Source organism: Pseudonaja textilis, chromosome 16, assembly GCF_049901715.1.
Source record: "Pseudonaja textilis isolate UNSWEBS1 chromosome 16, rPseTex1.2, whole genome shotgun sequence".
Classification (NCBI taxonomy): Eukaryota; Metazoa; Chordata; class Lepidosauria; order Squamata; family Elapidae; genus Pseudonaja; species Pseudonaja textilis.
Genome location: NC_142005.1, coordinates 8,762,646 through 8,778,749, shown reverse-complemented (window position 1 = coordinate 8,778,749; position 16,104 = coordinate 8,762,646). Strand labels below are relative to the sequence as shown.

Sequence of the window (16,104 nt, the reverse complement as noted above, 5' to 3'; positions counted from 1 at the left end):
TATCAGAATTGCTCCTTGTGTGAAAACTTACCTTCCAAGTCATCGATGGTCTTCTCCAGTTTGGCTACTGATCTCTCGGCAAACTCGGCCCGGGTTTCTGCCTGTGAAAGGTAGGAGAATAGGAATCAGACAATGTCCTTGGAAGAAAGGTTTTAAGGGATCCAAACTTTTTAGTTTCCAGACTTTTTAGTTCCAAATTTAGCTGATTAGCAGGCGGGTTGTGTCTGGGCTTCGCCTCCAAATTCACCTCTGTGCTTTTCACTTTCAGTACTAAGGTTCTGTCTCCGACACAGAGTTGGAAGGGACCCTGGGGGTCTTCTAGTCCAACCCCCTGTTCGAGGAGGAGATTTTATCTGGACAAATGGCTGTTCAGTCTTTTCTTAAAAGTCTCCACTGATGGAGCAGCCACAACTTCTAGTGGCAAGCCGTTCCACTGGTTAATGGTCCTCACGGTCAGAAAGTTTCTCCTTATTTCTAGGTGGGTTCTCAGCCAGCCTCGTTCGTCACTTACCTCTTTGAGTTTGTCAGTCAAAATCTTGATCTCCTCTTCATATTTGTCCTCTTTTTGAGAGTACTGGAGGAGGAGAAAAATAAAAGACTCGTTCAAGACTGCAAAGTAGGCTGCATTAGCCCGTCATCTCTCGAAATGTGGTCCCTGGTCGTCGTACCGCAGAGAGACTGACCGAGCTAATGTGGGTTTTTTTTTTAAGTCTATGCCTTTCAGATAGAAACATGGAAGTTTCAGCTGCTCTCTCAGCCCCCAATGAGGGAAGCCAGTCAGGTCCCTTTAATGACCAAGTGTTTCATTTAACAACCGCAGCAAAAGAAAAAAAAGGCTGTAAAAATTGGGTGCAACTTTAGCCACATCGATTGGGCTTGTAACTACAGGACTCCCTGTGACTCCTATAAACATTGTCCTTACAGTACTTCAAAAGGAACAAAAAAAAAAAGACAAGATGCTTACGAATTTCATTTATATAGTTTTATCTTCTTAATACTATATAAGCTGTCCAGAGTTACCCCGTGGTAAGAAATAGACAGATAGACAGACGATAAAGATAGATAGATATCAATGGATATGGATGCAAAGAAGGGAGAGAGGAAGGAAAAGATAGTTAAGAATGAGATGGATGAATAGATAGATAGATAGATAGATAGATAGATAGATAGATAGATAGATAGATAAGTTAGTTATATAGAGGATGGATGGATGGATGGAGAGAGAGAGAGAGAGAGAGAGAGAGAGAGATGGATGGATATAGATACAAGGGAGAGAGGAAAGAAGGAAAAGATAGTTGAGAGGAGTGAGGGATAGAGATGGATGGATAGATACAGATAAGAGGGAGGGAGAAAGGAAGGAAGAAAAGGATAGTTAAGAGAGGAGGGAGGGAGGGATAGATGGTTAGATAGATGATAGCTATAGACGATGGATAGATGACAGATAATAAATAAATAATAAATAAATAAAATAGCTATGGAGAGTTAGAATTATGACAGCCAAAATATAGGTTACACAATCAGCCAACTGACCTCATGGTTGTTTTCTCGGCGGACCCGAAAAAACCAAACCCCCTCAAAAGGCCACAGAGGGATTTTGTGATTTTATTTCTAATCATCATCATCGTCGTCAAGATGGTTTTTTGTTTTGTTTTGTTTTTAAATTTTGGAGCAGGGGGAGGACCGCCCTTACCTTCTCCGCCTGAGCCTCAAGCGATTTGAGGTTGTTGGTAACGTTCTTCAGCTCCTCTTCCAATTCTGAACATTTACTGCGTGTGTCGGGGAAGGCGAAAAAGGCAGAGAGGGTAGAGGGGGAAGGAGAAAGAAAGAAAGAAAGAAAGAAAGAAAGAAAGAAAGAAAGAAAGAAAGAAAGAAAGAAAGAAAGAAAGAAAGAAAGAAAGAAAGAAAGAAAGAAAGAAAGAAAGAAAGAAAGGAAGGAAGGGACAGGGAGGGAAGGATGGACAGGAGACAGAAAGAGAAGTGAATCTTTTGAGCTGGGGATCTGGCCTAGGGATTTTGAAGGCATCCTCTCTGGGAATTGGGCACCTGGTGGTAATTTCGCCCAGGCTATCAAATGTGAAAAACCTTCTGCTATTTTTATTCTAGTCTATTCTCTATTCTATTCTATTCGATATTCTCTTCCATTCCATTCTTCCTACTTCTATTCTATTTTCTATTCTCTTTCATTCCATTCCTCATTTTATTCTATTCTGTTCTATTCCCTATTCTATTCTATTCCCTATTCTATTTTATTCTCTATTCTATTCTATTCTCTATTCTCTTCTCTTCTCTTCCATTCCATTCTTCCTATTTCTATTCTATTCTATTTTCTGTTCTATTCTATTTTCTATTCTCTTCCATTCCATTCCTTTTCCTCATTTTATTCTATTCTATTCCCTATTCTATTCTATATTCTCTTCTCTTCCCTATTCTCTTCCATTCCATTCCTCTTCATTTTATTCTATTCTATTTCCTATTCTATTTTATTCCCTATTCTCTTCTCTTCTCTTCTCTTCTATATTCTCTTCCATTCCATTCCTCTTCCATTCCATTCCTCTTCCTCATTTTATTCTATTCTATTCCCTATTCTATTCTATTCCCTATTCTATTCTGTATTCTCTTCTCTTCCATTCCATTCTTCCTCATTCCATTCCCTATTCTATTTCTATTTCTATTCTCAATGGGGGCCACTGGTCCCAGAAAGACCAGGGTGCGCAGCTTTACAAGCTGCAAGGATGGCGACCAAGCTGCCCCAAGTCACGCCAGAATCTTGGTGGGACCTTTCCTGGTTAAAACCAGCAGCCACAGCGGCTGCCTGCTTGAAAGAAAGCAAAAATGTTTTATTTTTATTTTATTTTTTTAGAAAAAGGAGGGAAGGAGGGGAAAAAAAGGAGGGGGATTGGAGACGGCAAGGTCAGGAAAAAAGCAGAGCCCGTCAAGCATCAAAAGGCACTCAGGAGAGAAGGAGAGTCGTGCACAGAGGAGTAAAAGGAGAAAAATTTAGGGGCTTCGGCGCACAAGGAAGGCGAGCGAGCGAGCGAGCGAGCAAGATTAGTACCTTTTCTTCAGCCTGAGAAAGGAATTTCAAGTTTTGGTCCATCAGACGGTTCTGCTCATTCATTTCTCGCAAACGGCTGGTTTAGGGACGGCCACGGGTTCGAGGGGGGCAAGGAAGGGCCGGAAAGGAGCGGCGGCGGCGGCAACGGCAACACAACGGAAAAAGAGGCAAAGCGGCCATAAAAGGGATCGACGGACGAGGAAGAAAGGGCGGAGGAAGGAAAAAAAAAAGGAAAAATAAAAATTGGTCACAACACATGCATGGCGGGAGGGGAGAGGGTTTTCACTGGGGGGTGCATGCCACGGGGGAGGGTAAGGGGTGGGGAAGGGACGCATTACACGAGGCCAGGAAGCTCAACGGGGTGAAAACGAAAGCCGCAACTCCAGGGTTGCTTGTGTGGAAGGCGATTCAACGCAGCCCGTGTTGGTGCACCCATCGTCCCCGCCGATTCAGACATGCAACCGGGGGTCTGGGGCAGGAAGGGGGTCTCCAAACCTCCTTCCTTCTTATCCATCTCTTTCTCCTGCCCCTTCCTTCCTTCCTTCCTTCCTTCCTTCCATCCCTTTCTTCTGTCCCTTCCTTCCCTCCCTCTTCTCCCATTTCTTCTTCTTGCCCCTTCCTTCTTTCCTTCCCTTCCTCTTATCCCTTCTTTCCTTCCTTCCTTCCTTCCATCTCTTCACCCTTCCTTCCTTCCTTCCTTCCATCCCTTTCTTCTCTCCCTCCCTCCCATTTCTTCTTCTTGCCCCTTCCTTCTTTCCTTTCCTTCCCTTCCTCTTATCTCTTCTATCCATCCATTCCTCCATCTCTTCCTCCTGCCCCTTCCTTCTTTCCTTCCCTTCCTCTTATCCCTTCTTTCCTTCCTTCCTTCCTTCCATCTCTTCACCCTTCCTTCCTTCCTTCCTTCCATCCCTTTCTTCTCTCCCTCCCTCCCATTTCTTCTTCTTGCCCCTTCCTTCTTTCCTTTCCTTCCCTTCCTCTTATCTCTTCTATCCATCCATTCCTCCATCTCTTCCTCCTGCCCCTTCCTTCTTTCCTTCCCTTCCTCTTGTCCCTTCCTTCCTTCCTTCCTTCCTTCCTTCCTTCCTTCCTTCCTTCCTTCCTTCCTTCCATCCATCTCTTCCTCCTCCCTTCCTGCCCTCTATCCATCCATCCATCCATCCATCCATCCATCTCTTTCTTCTGTCCCTTCGTTCCTTCCCTCCTTCCCTCCCTCCCATCTTGCCACTTCCTATCCACCCACTGCTGGTGGACCCATCGTCCTGGCTTTCCTGGCTGAGGAACTCTGGGAGTTGAAGTCCACAAGTCTTCAACGTTGCCAAGGTAGGAGACCCCCTGCTTGAAGAGCTGGGGGCAAAGTGCGTGGGGCGTGGGACGACGAGAGGCCCGCCCTCTTGGGATGACCGAGGCACCGGGGTGGTAGGCTTAGGAAGAGGCTGCGTCCGGCGGGTCAGTCCCCCTCTCGGCCTTCCGACAAAAGGCCGAGACGGGGCCAGGAAGGAGCGACGTCCAATTCGCTCCCCTTCCACCATCGTCCCACGGCTTCCAGCCTCGTCTAACCAGGGATTTTGGGGGGTGGGTGGGGGCAGGGTCAAGCAACTGGTGTTAGCGACACATGCGGGGCCGGGGAAAGGAGCTGCGGCCAGAGGACGGACACTCACGATTCGGCCAGCTCGGCTCTTTCCTCGGTCCGTTCCAGGTCTCCTTCGATGATCACCAGTTTACGAGCAACCTGGGAGAGGAAGAGGAAGGCGGGGCAGAGAGAGAGGGGGAGGAGTTAAGGAGGGAAAAGAGGGGGGGTGGGTGGGTTTGATTTGAGGAGGTGGGCTAGAAACCGGGAAGACGGCGAGTTCTAGTCCCGCCTTAAGCACGGAAGCCGGCTGGGGGACTTTGGGCCAGCCTCTTATCACCCGATGCCCAAGAAGGGCCTTAAAACCTAAAGACTCTAGTCCTCGTGAGGCTGAAAGGAAGGCGGCACGGACGAAGATGATCTCCGTATCCGCTGAGAAACGGGGGGCAAAATTCTCTCGACCTGAATATTTCGACCTACGCCCAACCCGCCCCTTCTCAAGCACCCCAGGTGATCGGGGGACGGGGGGAGACACCCACCTCCTCGTACTTCCGGTCGGCCTCCTCGGCGATGTGCTTGGCCTCCTTCAGCTGGATCTCCTGTAGCTCCATCTTCTCCTCGTCCTTCAGGGCTCTGTTCTCAATGACCTTCATGCCCCTGTCAGGGATGAAGGGATGGATGGATGGGTGGATGGATGGACGAAGGAGGGAGGATGGAACAGACAGGAGAAGGAGGAAGGGAGGAAAGAAGGAAGGAAGGGAGAAAAGAAGGGAGGGAGGGAGGGAGGGAGGGAGGGACAGGGGAAGGAGGGAAGGAATAGACAGGCGAAGGGAGAAAGGGAAGGAGGAATAGACAGGGGGAGAAAGGAAGGAGGAAGGGACAGAAGGAAGAAAGGAGGACAGGAAAGAAGAGATGGGTGAAGGGAGAGAAAGGAGGGAAGGAAAAGAGGGACAGGAGAAAGAAGGAAGGAAGGAAGGAAGGAAGGAAGGAAGGAAGGAAGGAAGGAAGGAAGGAAGGAAGGAAGGAATAGACAGGCGAAGGGAGAAAGGAGTAGTAGACAGGGGAAGAAAGGAGGGAGGGAAAGAAGGAAGAAAAGAAGAGGGAAGGAAGGAAGGAAGGACAGGTAAAGGGAGAAAGGAAGGAACGAAGGAAAAAAGGGAGGGGGAGGAGGAGGAAGGGAAGGAAAGGGAGGGAGGGGTGGGACAGTCAGGTGATAACTTGACCCTCCCGACTTACGACCCAGCCCTACGACGGTCTTGAAGTCAAGGACGAAGCCACTCAGAACCTCCACCCCGCCCCCCGCCTTACCAAGCAAGGCCCCCCCCCCCGCCCGGCCTGCTCACCCACCTCTCGCTCTCATCGGCGGCCTTTTCGGCTTCTTCCAGCTTCTGCAAGGCCGTGGCCAGGCGCTCCTGAGCCCGGTCCAGCTCCTCCTCGACCAGCTGGATGCGGCGGTTCAAGGACGCGACCTCAGCTTCGGCCTGGGGGGGGGGCGGGAAGAGAGCGGATCATGCGTTAACAGCCCCCCCCCGCATTCCCTCTTCCGGGGGCCCTTAGAGCGGCCCTGGAGCCACCCCGCTGGGCCTTGGGCTGTTCCTCTCCCTCCGGCCTCTGCGCAGGGCTTCTCCAGGGAGTCCTCCACTTACGTCCACCCCGAGCCCCCAAAAAGTCCTGTTGCTAAGCGAAAACGGTTGTTCGGTGAGTTTTGCCCCGACTTTCCTGGCCTCCTTCCTTCCATCTCCCTGTTTCTCCCTTCCATCCATTCATCTCCTCCTTTCCTTTTTCTGGTCCTTCCTTCCCTCTCCAATCTTCCTTCCTTCTTCCCCCTTCCATCCATCCATCCCTCCATCTGCTCCCCCCTCCCTTTTCTCTTATCTTCCTTCCTCCTCCAATCTACCTTCCTTCTCTTCTTCCTCCCCTTTCCTTCCTTCCATCTCCTCCTCCCTCCTTCCCGCTTCCTTCTCTTCTTCCTCCCTCCTTCCATCCATCTCCTCCCGCCCTCTTCTCCTTCCTCCTCCCCTCCCTCCCTTCTCTTCTTCCTCCCTTCCTTTCTTCCTTCCCTGCTTCCTCCCCTTCCTTCCTTCCATCGGTTCATCTCCTCCTCCCTTTCTCTTATCCACCCTTCCCCTTCCATCTCTTCCCTCCCCAATTTTCTCTTATCCTTCCTCCCCTTCCTTCCTCCCCTTCCTTCCTCCCTTCCTTCCTTCCTTCCTTCCTTCCTTCCTTCCTTCCTCCCTTCCTTCCCCTTCCCCTCCCCAGACCTGAGGGCATTGTCGGGGCCACCATCTGCTGCCCAGCTTAATCCCAAGCAATCTTCGCATGGTTTTAGCACATCCGTCCTGGGCTGAGCTTGGAGAGGTCTCAGCCCCTGATCTGCTTCACCCTTGACCCTCCCCGGGGGCAGGCAGATTGGAAGGAAGCGCCACCTTGGCCAGCTGGAAGGAAGGAAGGAAGGAAGGAAGGAAGGAAGGAAGGAAGGAAGGAAGGAAGGAAGGAAGGAAGGAAGGGTGAGAGGTCTGCCCAATCTCTTCTTCAAAACCTCCAGTGATGGAGAAAAAGGAAAGGAAAAAGGAAAGGAAAAAGGGAAGGGAAGGGAAGGGAAGGGAAGGGAAGGGAAGGGAAGGGAAGGGAAGGGAAAGGAAGGAAGGAAGGAAGGAAGGAAGGAAGGAAGGAAGGAAGGAAGAAAGAAAGAAAGAAAGAAAGAAAGAAAGAAAGAAAGAAAGAAAGAAAGAAAGAAAGAAAGAAAGAAAGAAAGAAAGAAAGAAAGAAAGAAAGAAAGCCAGCTCCTGGCATCCAGAGCTCTGGGAATCCAGCAAAGAAACCTTGGGAAACTCCACTCCCACCCACCCACCCAGTTTGCAAAATTGCTTCGGGCAACAGAGGCTTGGAAGAAGACTGTCCCGCGTCTCCCCCCCCCCTCCATCCCAGTGCCGCCATCCCCAAGGAGCCTCCTTGGAAGCAGACAAAGAAAACCAGGCACCAGGACTGCGGGGGGGGGCAGAGGAATGTGAGAGCGTGCAAGAGAGAGAGAGAGAGAGAGAGAGACCAGCCGGGAAGAAGGCGTGGGAACAGGGCCAGCTCTGCCCCAGAGCCAAGTCCACAGGAAGGGGCAAGCCGTAGTTTTAACGGACTGGAGCGAATCCAAACATGCCAAGAATTTGGTTTTGCAAGAATTTGGGGGTGCCTAGTTTAATGAAAAGGTCCCGGGGGTGGGACGTGACAGCAGGGTTCCAAATATTTGGGGGGTGGGCTGCCCCAAAGAAGAAGGGGGAGGGGGTCAGCCGTCCTCCAAAACACCAGAAAGGAGGAAGAGAAGCAACGGAGGACACAACTAACCAAGGAGAGAGAAAGAGAGAGAGAGGCAACCTGGGACTAAGGAGGATAATTCCTCCAATTTGGGGGGACGGGGGGTCCATCGCAAGGGGAGGTTATGCAGAAGAGTCCTTGGTCTGAAATGGTCTCCCTGCCTGAGGAGGGAGGGGGGGGCTGGACTAGAAGACCTCCCGAGGTCCCTCCCAACTCTGTGAGGCCTGCCGGGTCCCGCAAAGACGCCGAGCCACCGTCAATGTCCCTATAAACTTGAAAAACAAATTTAATAAATAAATGTATTAATAAATTCATAAAAATTTAAGAAAAAGTAATTAAATAAATAAATGTATTAATAAATTAATTTATAAAAATTTAATAAAAAAAAAGAACCCTGACAGCCTGACGTTGCTGGGGTGGACAAGGCGGCTTCGTCGGGAGATCCGCAGATGTCCGAAGCTCTGGCCAGGCTTCCGTGCCAGGCGGTTAGCGGGCGATGCGCGCAGCTGGGCCAACATCATGCGCCACGCGGCACCTTTCTCGGGGGAGCTCCACTCTGCACCCGGGGCCAGTTTCGTCGTATTTATGATCCTGATCGAATCGAATCAGCCACTTGCCTGAAACCGTCTGGGGGTGGGGGAGAATGGAGGGGGCTGGACTAGAGGACCTTCGGGGCTCCTTCCGACTCGCTGACTCTTAATCTTAACATTGACAGTATTTCAATCGAAATAGAGCTGGACGGGTCCCCGTCCTCTTTTTCTCTAGACTGGCCAACACCCAAATCCTACAACTGTTCTTCGTTATGTTTTAAGTCTCCGGGCCTTTATAATCCTCCCATTTGCTCTTCTTTGCACTTTTCCCCCAAAGTCTTTCAACCTCCTTTTTGGGGAATGGGGTCACCCCAAAAAACTGCACACAGTATTCCAGCTGCTTTCTTAACCTTAGCCCCCCCTTTCAAGGAACCTAGACTACAACTCCCAGGATTCCCCCCAAGGCAGCCAACTCAAATGCCCCCTCCCGTCCATGAGGACTAGAAACCTGCTGGCGGAGAAGCCCAAACTCAGCGGGACAGAATCCCCACCCAGCCACCGTCGTTCGTCCTCTAACTACAGACTCTCGCCCGGCAAAGTTTCCTCCCAAAAGACACGGCCCCCCAAATTCCAAAACGGGATTTGTGGGGTTTTTGGGGGGCCTTTCGGTCTCTTTAAGCCGAGTTTTTATCGGCGAGGAGGTTTTTATCTCGAGATCCCACGGCTGCTTTTGCAGCACTGACGCTACCGCAAGTCCACGCAAGCCCAGGAGCTGCGAAAGGGCAGCTGGAGGTCTCTTTCCAACAACCCCCCCCCCCAAAATGAACGTGCAACCCAGCCGGTGTCGACATCCAAAGCTGCCTCCTGGGGCGGGCAGATGTCACTCAAAAGGTCCAGGCACAGCTGCAGGCTGTCCGATGGGTGCTACATGGGGGGGGGGGGGAATATAATCTGCAAGCCGGGAGACAGGCTACGAGGCAGGGGGCGAGGTCTCTGCTCTCCCACCCACCCAGGCCGATTGCGGTGGGCAGCCAGCATGGGAAACTAGGTCACTCCAAAAAAAACTTTGCCCAAACCCACAAGACAGGCGGGATGTCCAAAATTCACAAGTTTTAAGACTTGGGGACTTCCACTCCCAGAATCCCCCAGCCAGCAAGCCTTAAGGGGGGGGGGAGGCGAGACTTCAACTCCCAGAATCCTCTAACCAGCATCCTTTAACTCCCAAATTCCCTAGCCGGCATGGTTTAAAAAGTTTTCAACTCCCAGAATTCCCTAGCCAGCATGGTTTAAGAATGTGGACTTCCACTCCCAGAATCCCCCAGCCAGCAAGCTTTAAGGGGGGGAAGGGGACTTCAACTCCCAGAATCCTCTAACCAGCATCCTTTAAGGTATTTGGACTCCCAAATTCCCCAGCCGGCATGGTTTAAAAAGTTTTCAACCCCCAGAATTCCCCTCGGCTAGCGTGCTTTAAGACTATTTGGTCTTCCGCTCCTCGGAATTTGAACCCAGAGCAAAAGGGACCCCTTGCTCAGCGGCCGGGCTGGATTTTTTTTTTTTTACCCCCAACAAACCAGAACCCCCCCCACTCACCCCCCCCCTTAAGCACCTCCTGGGGACCAGGCTTGGCTTGTTTGCCTCTGGCCAGCTCCCATCAAGTCTGAAAGGAGAAGTGGGGGCGCCAGAACCAAGGGGGGGGGAGGGGGGGGGAGAGATTGACCGATGGCTTCTAAGGCCAGACTCCCTGTCTCCCTTTTCTTTTTAAGAGGAAGAAGGCCAGCCTGGCTAATAAATCTTCCTCTTCCCCACTCCCCTCCCCAACCAGAAACTGCTTCCCAACAGCCCCATCCCAGTGAAAAGGGGAGGGGGGGGAGGGGAAAGATGGAGGAGAGATGGAGGAAGAAGGGGAGAAAGGAAGGAAGAAAGAAGAGGAGGGAAGGAGGTAAAGGAGGAGAAGAAGAGGAGGAGGAGAAGAAGAGGAGCAGAAGAGGAGAAGAAGAAGGAAGAAGGAGGAGGAGAAGGAGAAGGAAGAAGACGAAGAGAAAGAAGAAGAGGAAGAGGAAGAGGAAGAAGAGGAGGAGGAGGAAGAGGAAGAAGAGGAGGAGGGAGGAGGAGGAAAAAGAAGAGGAAGAAGAGGAAGGAGGAGGAAAAGGAGGAGGAGAAGGAGTAGGAGGAAGAAGAGGAAGAAGAAGAGGAAGAAGAGGGAGGAGGAGGAAGAGGAAGAAGAGGAGGAAGAAGAGGAAGAAGAGGAGGAAGAAGAAGAGGAAGAAGAAGAAGAGGAATAGGAGGAGGAGGAAAAGGAGGAGGAGGAAGGAGGAGGAGGAAGAAGAGGAAGAAGAGGGAGGAGGAGGAAGAGGAGGAAGAGGAAGAAGAGGAGGAAGAAGAGGAGGAAGAAGAAGAGGAAGGAGGAGGAATAGGAGGAGGAGGAAAAGGAGGAGAAGGAGTAGGAGGAAGAAGAAGAAGAGGAGGAGGAGGAGGAAGAGGAAGAAGAGGAGGAAGAAGAGGAAGAAGAAACAACTGTCGGTTTGGAAAGCGGCTCCTGCACAGAAGCACCGCAAGGCCTTTTCTTTTGGGGGGGGGGGCGGGGGGGGCGTTTAAAAGGACCGGCACCAGGGAGAACAGAGGGGCCTCTGTGCCAGCGAGCGAAGGACAAAAGGAGAAGTCACAGAGCCTTTTTTCGGGAGGGGGCGTGTTTTTGGGGATGGATGGAGAGAGAGAGAGAGAGAGAGAGAGAGAGAGAAAAGTCAGAGAGGATTTTATGAAGGCAGCTTGTTTAGCGTGCATTTAAAGGCGTGAACTCAGCCCCAGAGTAGCTTGCAAACCACAGTTTTAAATACAAGCCATCATTTCTGGCTAGGTCATTTCGGAGGCAAGGTTATGAACGACACAAAGGCAGCAGGGCAGGACAACAGCTGTCTTCCACCTCCCAACCACCCCAAATCCTGCCTTTTTCCCCCCAAAAAAACTCTCCCCCCCCCCAAGACTATAGATATTGCTCGACGTACGACCAGAATTGAGCCCAAACACCTTGGCGGCTCAGTGAGACCTTTAAGCCAGAGCTTTGCCTCGTTTTACGACCTTTCTGGCCACCGTTAAGTGAACCCCTGCCGCGGACGTGGCTTGTCCAAAAAGGCCGCCAAAGCGCGAGCTTCCAGGATTAAATCCGAGTCGCCTGAATTTTGATCGCGTGACGACCGCGGGGATGCCACGGCGGTCGTTAAGCGCGGGAAAAAAAGCAATCCCCCAGTCACCTTTTCCAGTGACGTGGTCATTTCAGTCCCTAAATGAGCAGAGGTCAGTATCCGAGGCTTACGCTGGGTCCTCGCTTAACCATCATCGAGGAATCTAACCTGGTTCGGTTTTTTATTTTGGGGCTTCATAACAAAGGAGGAAGTCCCCGTTTCCCAACATGACTTTCCCCCAACGGCCATTATCAGCCAAAACCTGAACTCAAGCCAAGTATTTATAATATTTGCCTTTTTATATATATATATATATATATATATATATAAGTGCTGATAAGGAAGCGGGCAAGGGACAAACTCGGGACGGAGGGCATAAATAATGTGATTAAAAACTGGCAGACAAGGAAGTCGAAGGTCTAGAAAAACAAGAACTCTTCCACACCCCTAAGCAAAACACTCTGTTTTTCTCAGACGCTCTTCAGAGAACGATCCCAGGTAGTCCTCCACTTATGACCACTGCTAGAATTTCCATGGCTGGCCGAGGTTATTAAGCAAATCAAGGCCCCGATGTCACCTTTTTCTTTTTCTTTCTTTCTTTCTTCTCCTGGGGCGTTCAGCAAATTGCTGCAGTCCAGTGAATCACATGGCCATTAAGTGAATCACATGGTCATTAAGTGAATCGTGCGGTCGTTAAGCAAACCCGGCTTCCCCGCCATTGAGTTTACTTTTCAGAAGGTCGTATATTTGGGCTCCCAACTTTTATAAATACGGGGCAGGTGCCAACAAACACTCCAATTTGGATCAGGTTTCCCAGCCGGGATGCTGCAAATGGTCGTAAGAGCGAGGACTGGTCACAAGTCTTTTTTTTTTTTTTTCCCAGGGCCTGTCCTCACTTCGAACAGCCTCTAAATGAATAGTCGTATATCAAGGACTACCTATAGATTACCAACCGCACCCAAAGCCTCCTTCTGCTCCAGCGAATCCACTTTTTAGGGAAGTAAAAAGAAAAAAAACCACACAAGTTTTTTAAGTTTACAATTTCTTAATCCTCCCAAACACCCTGAGAAAGGACACACACACACACACACACAAAAGGACAAGATGGGCCGAATCTGCCATTCTACACACACACACACAAAAGGAAAAAAAGCACAGCCTCCCCCTAATGAAAAAGAGAGAAAAAAGTAAAGAATTGTGGTGCATCCTAAGGTTTTAATCTACGGCCCCAGAAAGACCGTTTAGTTTTGAGTTGGCAGTTAATAATACAGAAAGCGTGTTTCCCCCTCCAGGAGGGCACAGTAGCTGCTGCAAGGATGGAAAGAAATAACACAAAAACGCACACGCACACACACACCCAGAGGCCCCTCTTAAAAACCAGGCAGGAAACCGAGCGTCATCTCCAAACCGCTCCCCCCCTTTCTCTGGGCACGGCCTGGACAGCTGCCCCATTTCCTAAATAGGGAAAAAAGGGCCGTTTGCCCTGACCCATTTCCCATCCGGAAAGCCAACGCCTCTCTAAATTTATTCTGATTTTTTTTTTCCTCTTTTTTAAAAAAACGAGGATGCTTTTTACAGCAGGGAGGCGCACACACACGTATCCCGGGCTTTGCACGCCCAAGGAGGGAGGAGGAGGAGGAGGAGGAAGGGGGCACCGATTTTGCACAAGCAAGCCATCCTCCGTTCCTTCTCATGCCAAGATATCATAAAATATATATATTTTTAATTTCAGTTTCCTTTCCCGCACGAAGGATAAAAGATTCCCCCTCTTTTTTTCCCCTTCTTCTTCTTCTTTAATCCGATTCCATTTTACTGCCAGGGTTAAGAGAGCTTAGTGGGACACCTTCCTCTCTTTTAATCTCTCCGTCTCGCCCTTCCAACAGCCCAGCCTCGCTGTCTACCTGATCCCTTGCATAAGCCAGGTCACCCATCCATCCATCCACCCTTCCTTCCTGATCCTTTGGATGTCTTCTTTCTCTCACGCTCTTTTTCCTGCAAGGGATCTATCTTCCCCTGCTATGTAGGCCCCGGATCCGGTAAAAAAACCCAAGTTATTTGTAGGCACAGCCTGATTTTCAGGTTTAAAAGAAGGGATATACTAAATCCCTGCGGTTTGACAGGCAGGTGAAGGATAGGAAAGTTACTGGGGGGAAAATAATATGATTAAACTCCGGTTAAATATATTTTGGAGGCCTGAGGACAGACTGGGGTGGGGCAATGGAGGAAGACGGCTCCTTCCTACCATAGGAACCAGGTGAAGAAAGATGACTGTTTCATCGGTTTATTAAATTTATATTAAAAAATTTTTTTATTTCAATCGGGATGGATGCATCCGCGCACAACCTCAGAAGGGGGTGCCCCAAATCCTTCCCTCTCCCAGCAATGCAACCCGTTGTACAGCCACACATAGGGAGGGGTCAATTATTCTGGACAAACCAGCAACCATTGAGTCATACGTGGGTTGGGGAGGTAGATCAAGCCTCCAGGGGCGGCAGCAGTATACCAGGTGCCAGGAAGAAGACAAGGTGTAATTGAAGGGGAGCAGCTACCCAGGGCTTCTGGTGAAAATGCAACGCCAGGTTAAATTTTGACCCAGATTAGATTCTGCTAATGGTAAAGAAGGATGGGAAGAGAACCTCCAGGGACAGGAAGAGTCTACCCTCCAATTCAGGTGAACTTTTCCACCTGGTTCCAGCTGCACCCATGATCTCACAGGAGCTAGGCACTCTTCCCATGCTCAGAGGCAACCTTGCTTGGGAGAATGGCAGCATTTCATCAGCAAGAGGCCGGGAGCGCTGAAGAGAAGCCACAAAAGGAACAGAAGTCACCAAGATTTCAAAGAAAAACCCTTCGGGGATGGTTCCTTTCAGAGGGGTGGACTTCAACTCCCAGAAGCCCCTGCCCCCACAGCCAGCCACGCCCTGTTCTAAACACAAGGCCGCCCGTGGAGGATTCTGGGTAGCAAAAAAAAAAAAAAAAAACCAGGTTCCCTTCATTCACAGCTTGCACCATCTGGGCCCCCCATCAATCTGAGATGTCACCAATTGCATCCGCAGGAGAACAGCCGCAGGCGGGGGATTATGGGCCCCCTTCTGCAGGGCCAGCCGCAAAGCATTCTGGGAAACACCCCTTCCTTCCAAATCCCATCCGCCGGCAGGGGATTCTGGGCAGCGGCCTCAGCCCCCTCCCCACCTTTCCACAGCCGCCTTTATCAACTTGGCCAACCCCCCAAAAGCATTCTGGGAAACCCTTTGCCCCCCTCCCACCTTTTAAAGGTCACCCTCATCAATCTGGCCAGCCCCAAAGCCTTCTGGGAAGATCCGTCCCCTCTAAAGCTCCCCCATTAGCCCCAAAGCCTTCTGGGAAGCCCCCCCCCCTCTAAAGCTCCCCCATTAGCCCCAAAGCCTTCTGGGAAGCCCCTCCCCCTCTAAAGCTCCCCACCAGCCCCAAAGCATTCTGGGAAATCCCCTCGCCCTTTTTAAAGCCCCCCACCAGCCCAAAGCCTTCTGGGAAATCCCTCCCCTCTAAAGCTCCCCACCAGCCCCAAAGCATTCTGGGAAATCCCCTCACCCTTTTTAAAGCCCCCACCAGCCCCAAAGCATTCTGGGAAGATCCCTCCCCCTCTAAAGCTCCCCACCAGCCCCAAAGCCTTCTTGGAAATCCCTCCCCCTCTAAAGCCCCCGCCAGCCCCAAAGCATTCTGGGAAATCCCCTCACCCTTTTTAAAGCCCCCCACCAGCCCCAAAGCCTTCTGGGAAGCCCCCTCCCCCTCTAAAGCCCCCAGCAGCCCCAAAGCCTTCTGGGAGCTCCCCTCGCCCTTCTAGCCCCTTCCCTCCTCTAAAGCCCCCTCCCACCCTGAAGGCGCGGGGGATTCTGGGAAAAGAAGTCCCCCAGGGATGCTCGTGCCCTGCCCCCTCCTCGGGTCCCGCGCGGGGATTGTGGGTGCTCCCCCACCCACCCACACACCTGCTCTCGGGCGCGGCGCTCGGCCTCGGCCTCCTCTGCAGCCTCTCGGCGCGCTCGTCGGCCTCGTCGGCGTGCTGCTGCAGCACCTGGATCTTGCGCTTCACCGCCTCGATGGTGGTCGCGCCCGCCATGGCCGCCGCCGCTCCTGCCGCTGCTGCCACCGCCCCCGCCCCGCCCCGCCCTCAAATACCGGGCCGCGCCCCGCCCCGTGACGTCACGCGCCCCCCGCGCGGAACCCGGATGACGGCCGCACGACGGCGACGCCCCGGCTTTTGCCCGCCCGCCCCGGCGTTGCCCCGGAGACGGGGCGCCGCCCCGTGACGTCACGCGCCCCCGAGGACGACGCGGCGGCGTTGCCACGGAGACGGGCGCCACTCCTCCTTTTTGTTTTTGTTTACCCCCCCCCTAAGCATCCTGGGAGTTGTGGTCCAGGCGCCTTTTCTGGGGGTGGTGGGGGCGCCTGTAGGAAAGGCTGTGAAGGATGGGAGGGGGAGTCCTTGGA

The 16,104-nt window shown here is 51.5% G+C and overlaps 1 protein-coding gene across 12 annotated transcripts in view; it reads right to left on the bottom strand.

Annotated features, from left to right (window-relative positions):
• The window catches only part of TPM3 (tropomyosin 3), a 36,763-nt gene that overhangs the window by 10,576 nt on the left and 10,083 nt on the right, over window positions 1-16,104 (bottom strand). For 4 of the 12 annotated variants that reach the window (XM_087914032.1, XM_087914036.1, XM_087914033.1 and 1 more), the window contains exons 3-8: window positions 5,970-6,103; window positions 5,162-5,279; window positions 4,714-4,784; window positions 3,056-3,131; window positions 512-574; window positions 32-101 (exon numbers count right to left, since the gene is read on the bottom strand). In XM_087914032.1, coding sequence (XP_087770158.1) covers window positions 32-101; window positions 512-574; window positions 3,056-3,131; window positions 4,714-4,784; window positions 5,162-5,279; window positions 5,970-6,103 — 532 coding nt within the window. Of the gene's footprint in view, window positions 1-31; window positions 102-511; window positions 575-1,690; window positions 1,767-3,055; window positions 3,132-4,713; window positions 4,785-5,161; window positions 5,280-5,969; window positions 6,104-15,602; window positions 15,762-16,104 lie in introns of those variants that run through there. The other 8 variants (XM_087914028.1, XM_087914035.1, XM_087914029.1 and 5 more) reach the window with 3 other exon arrangements.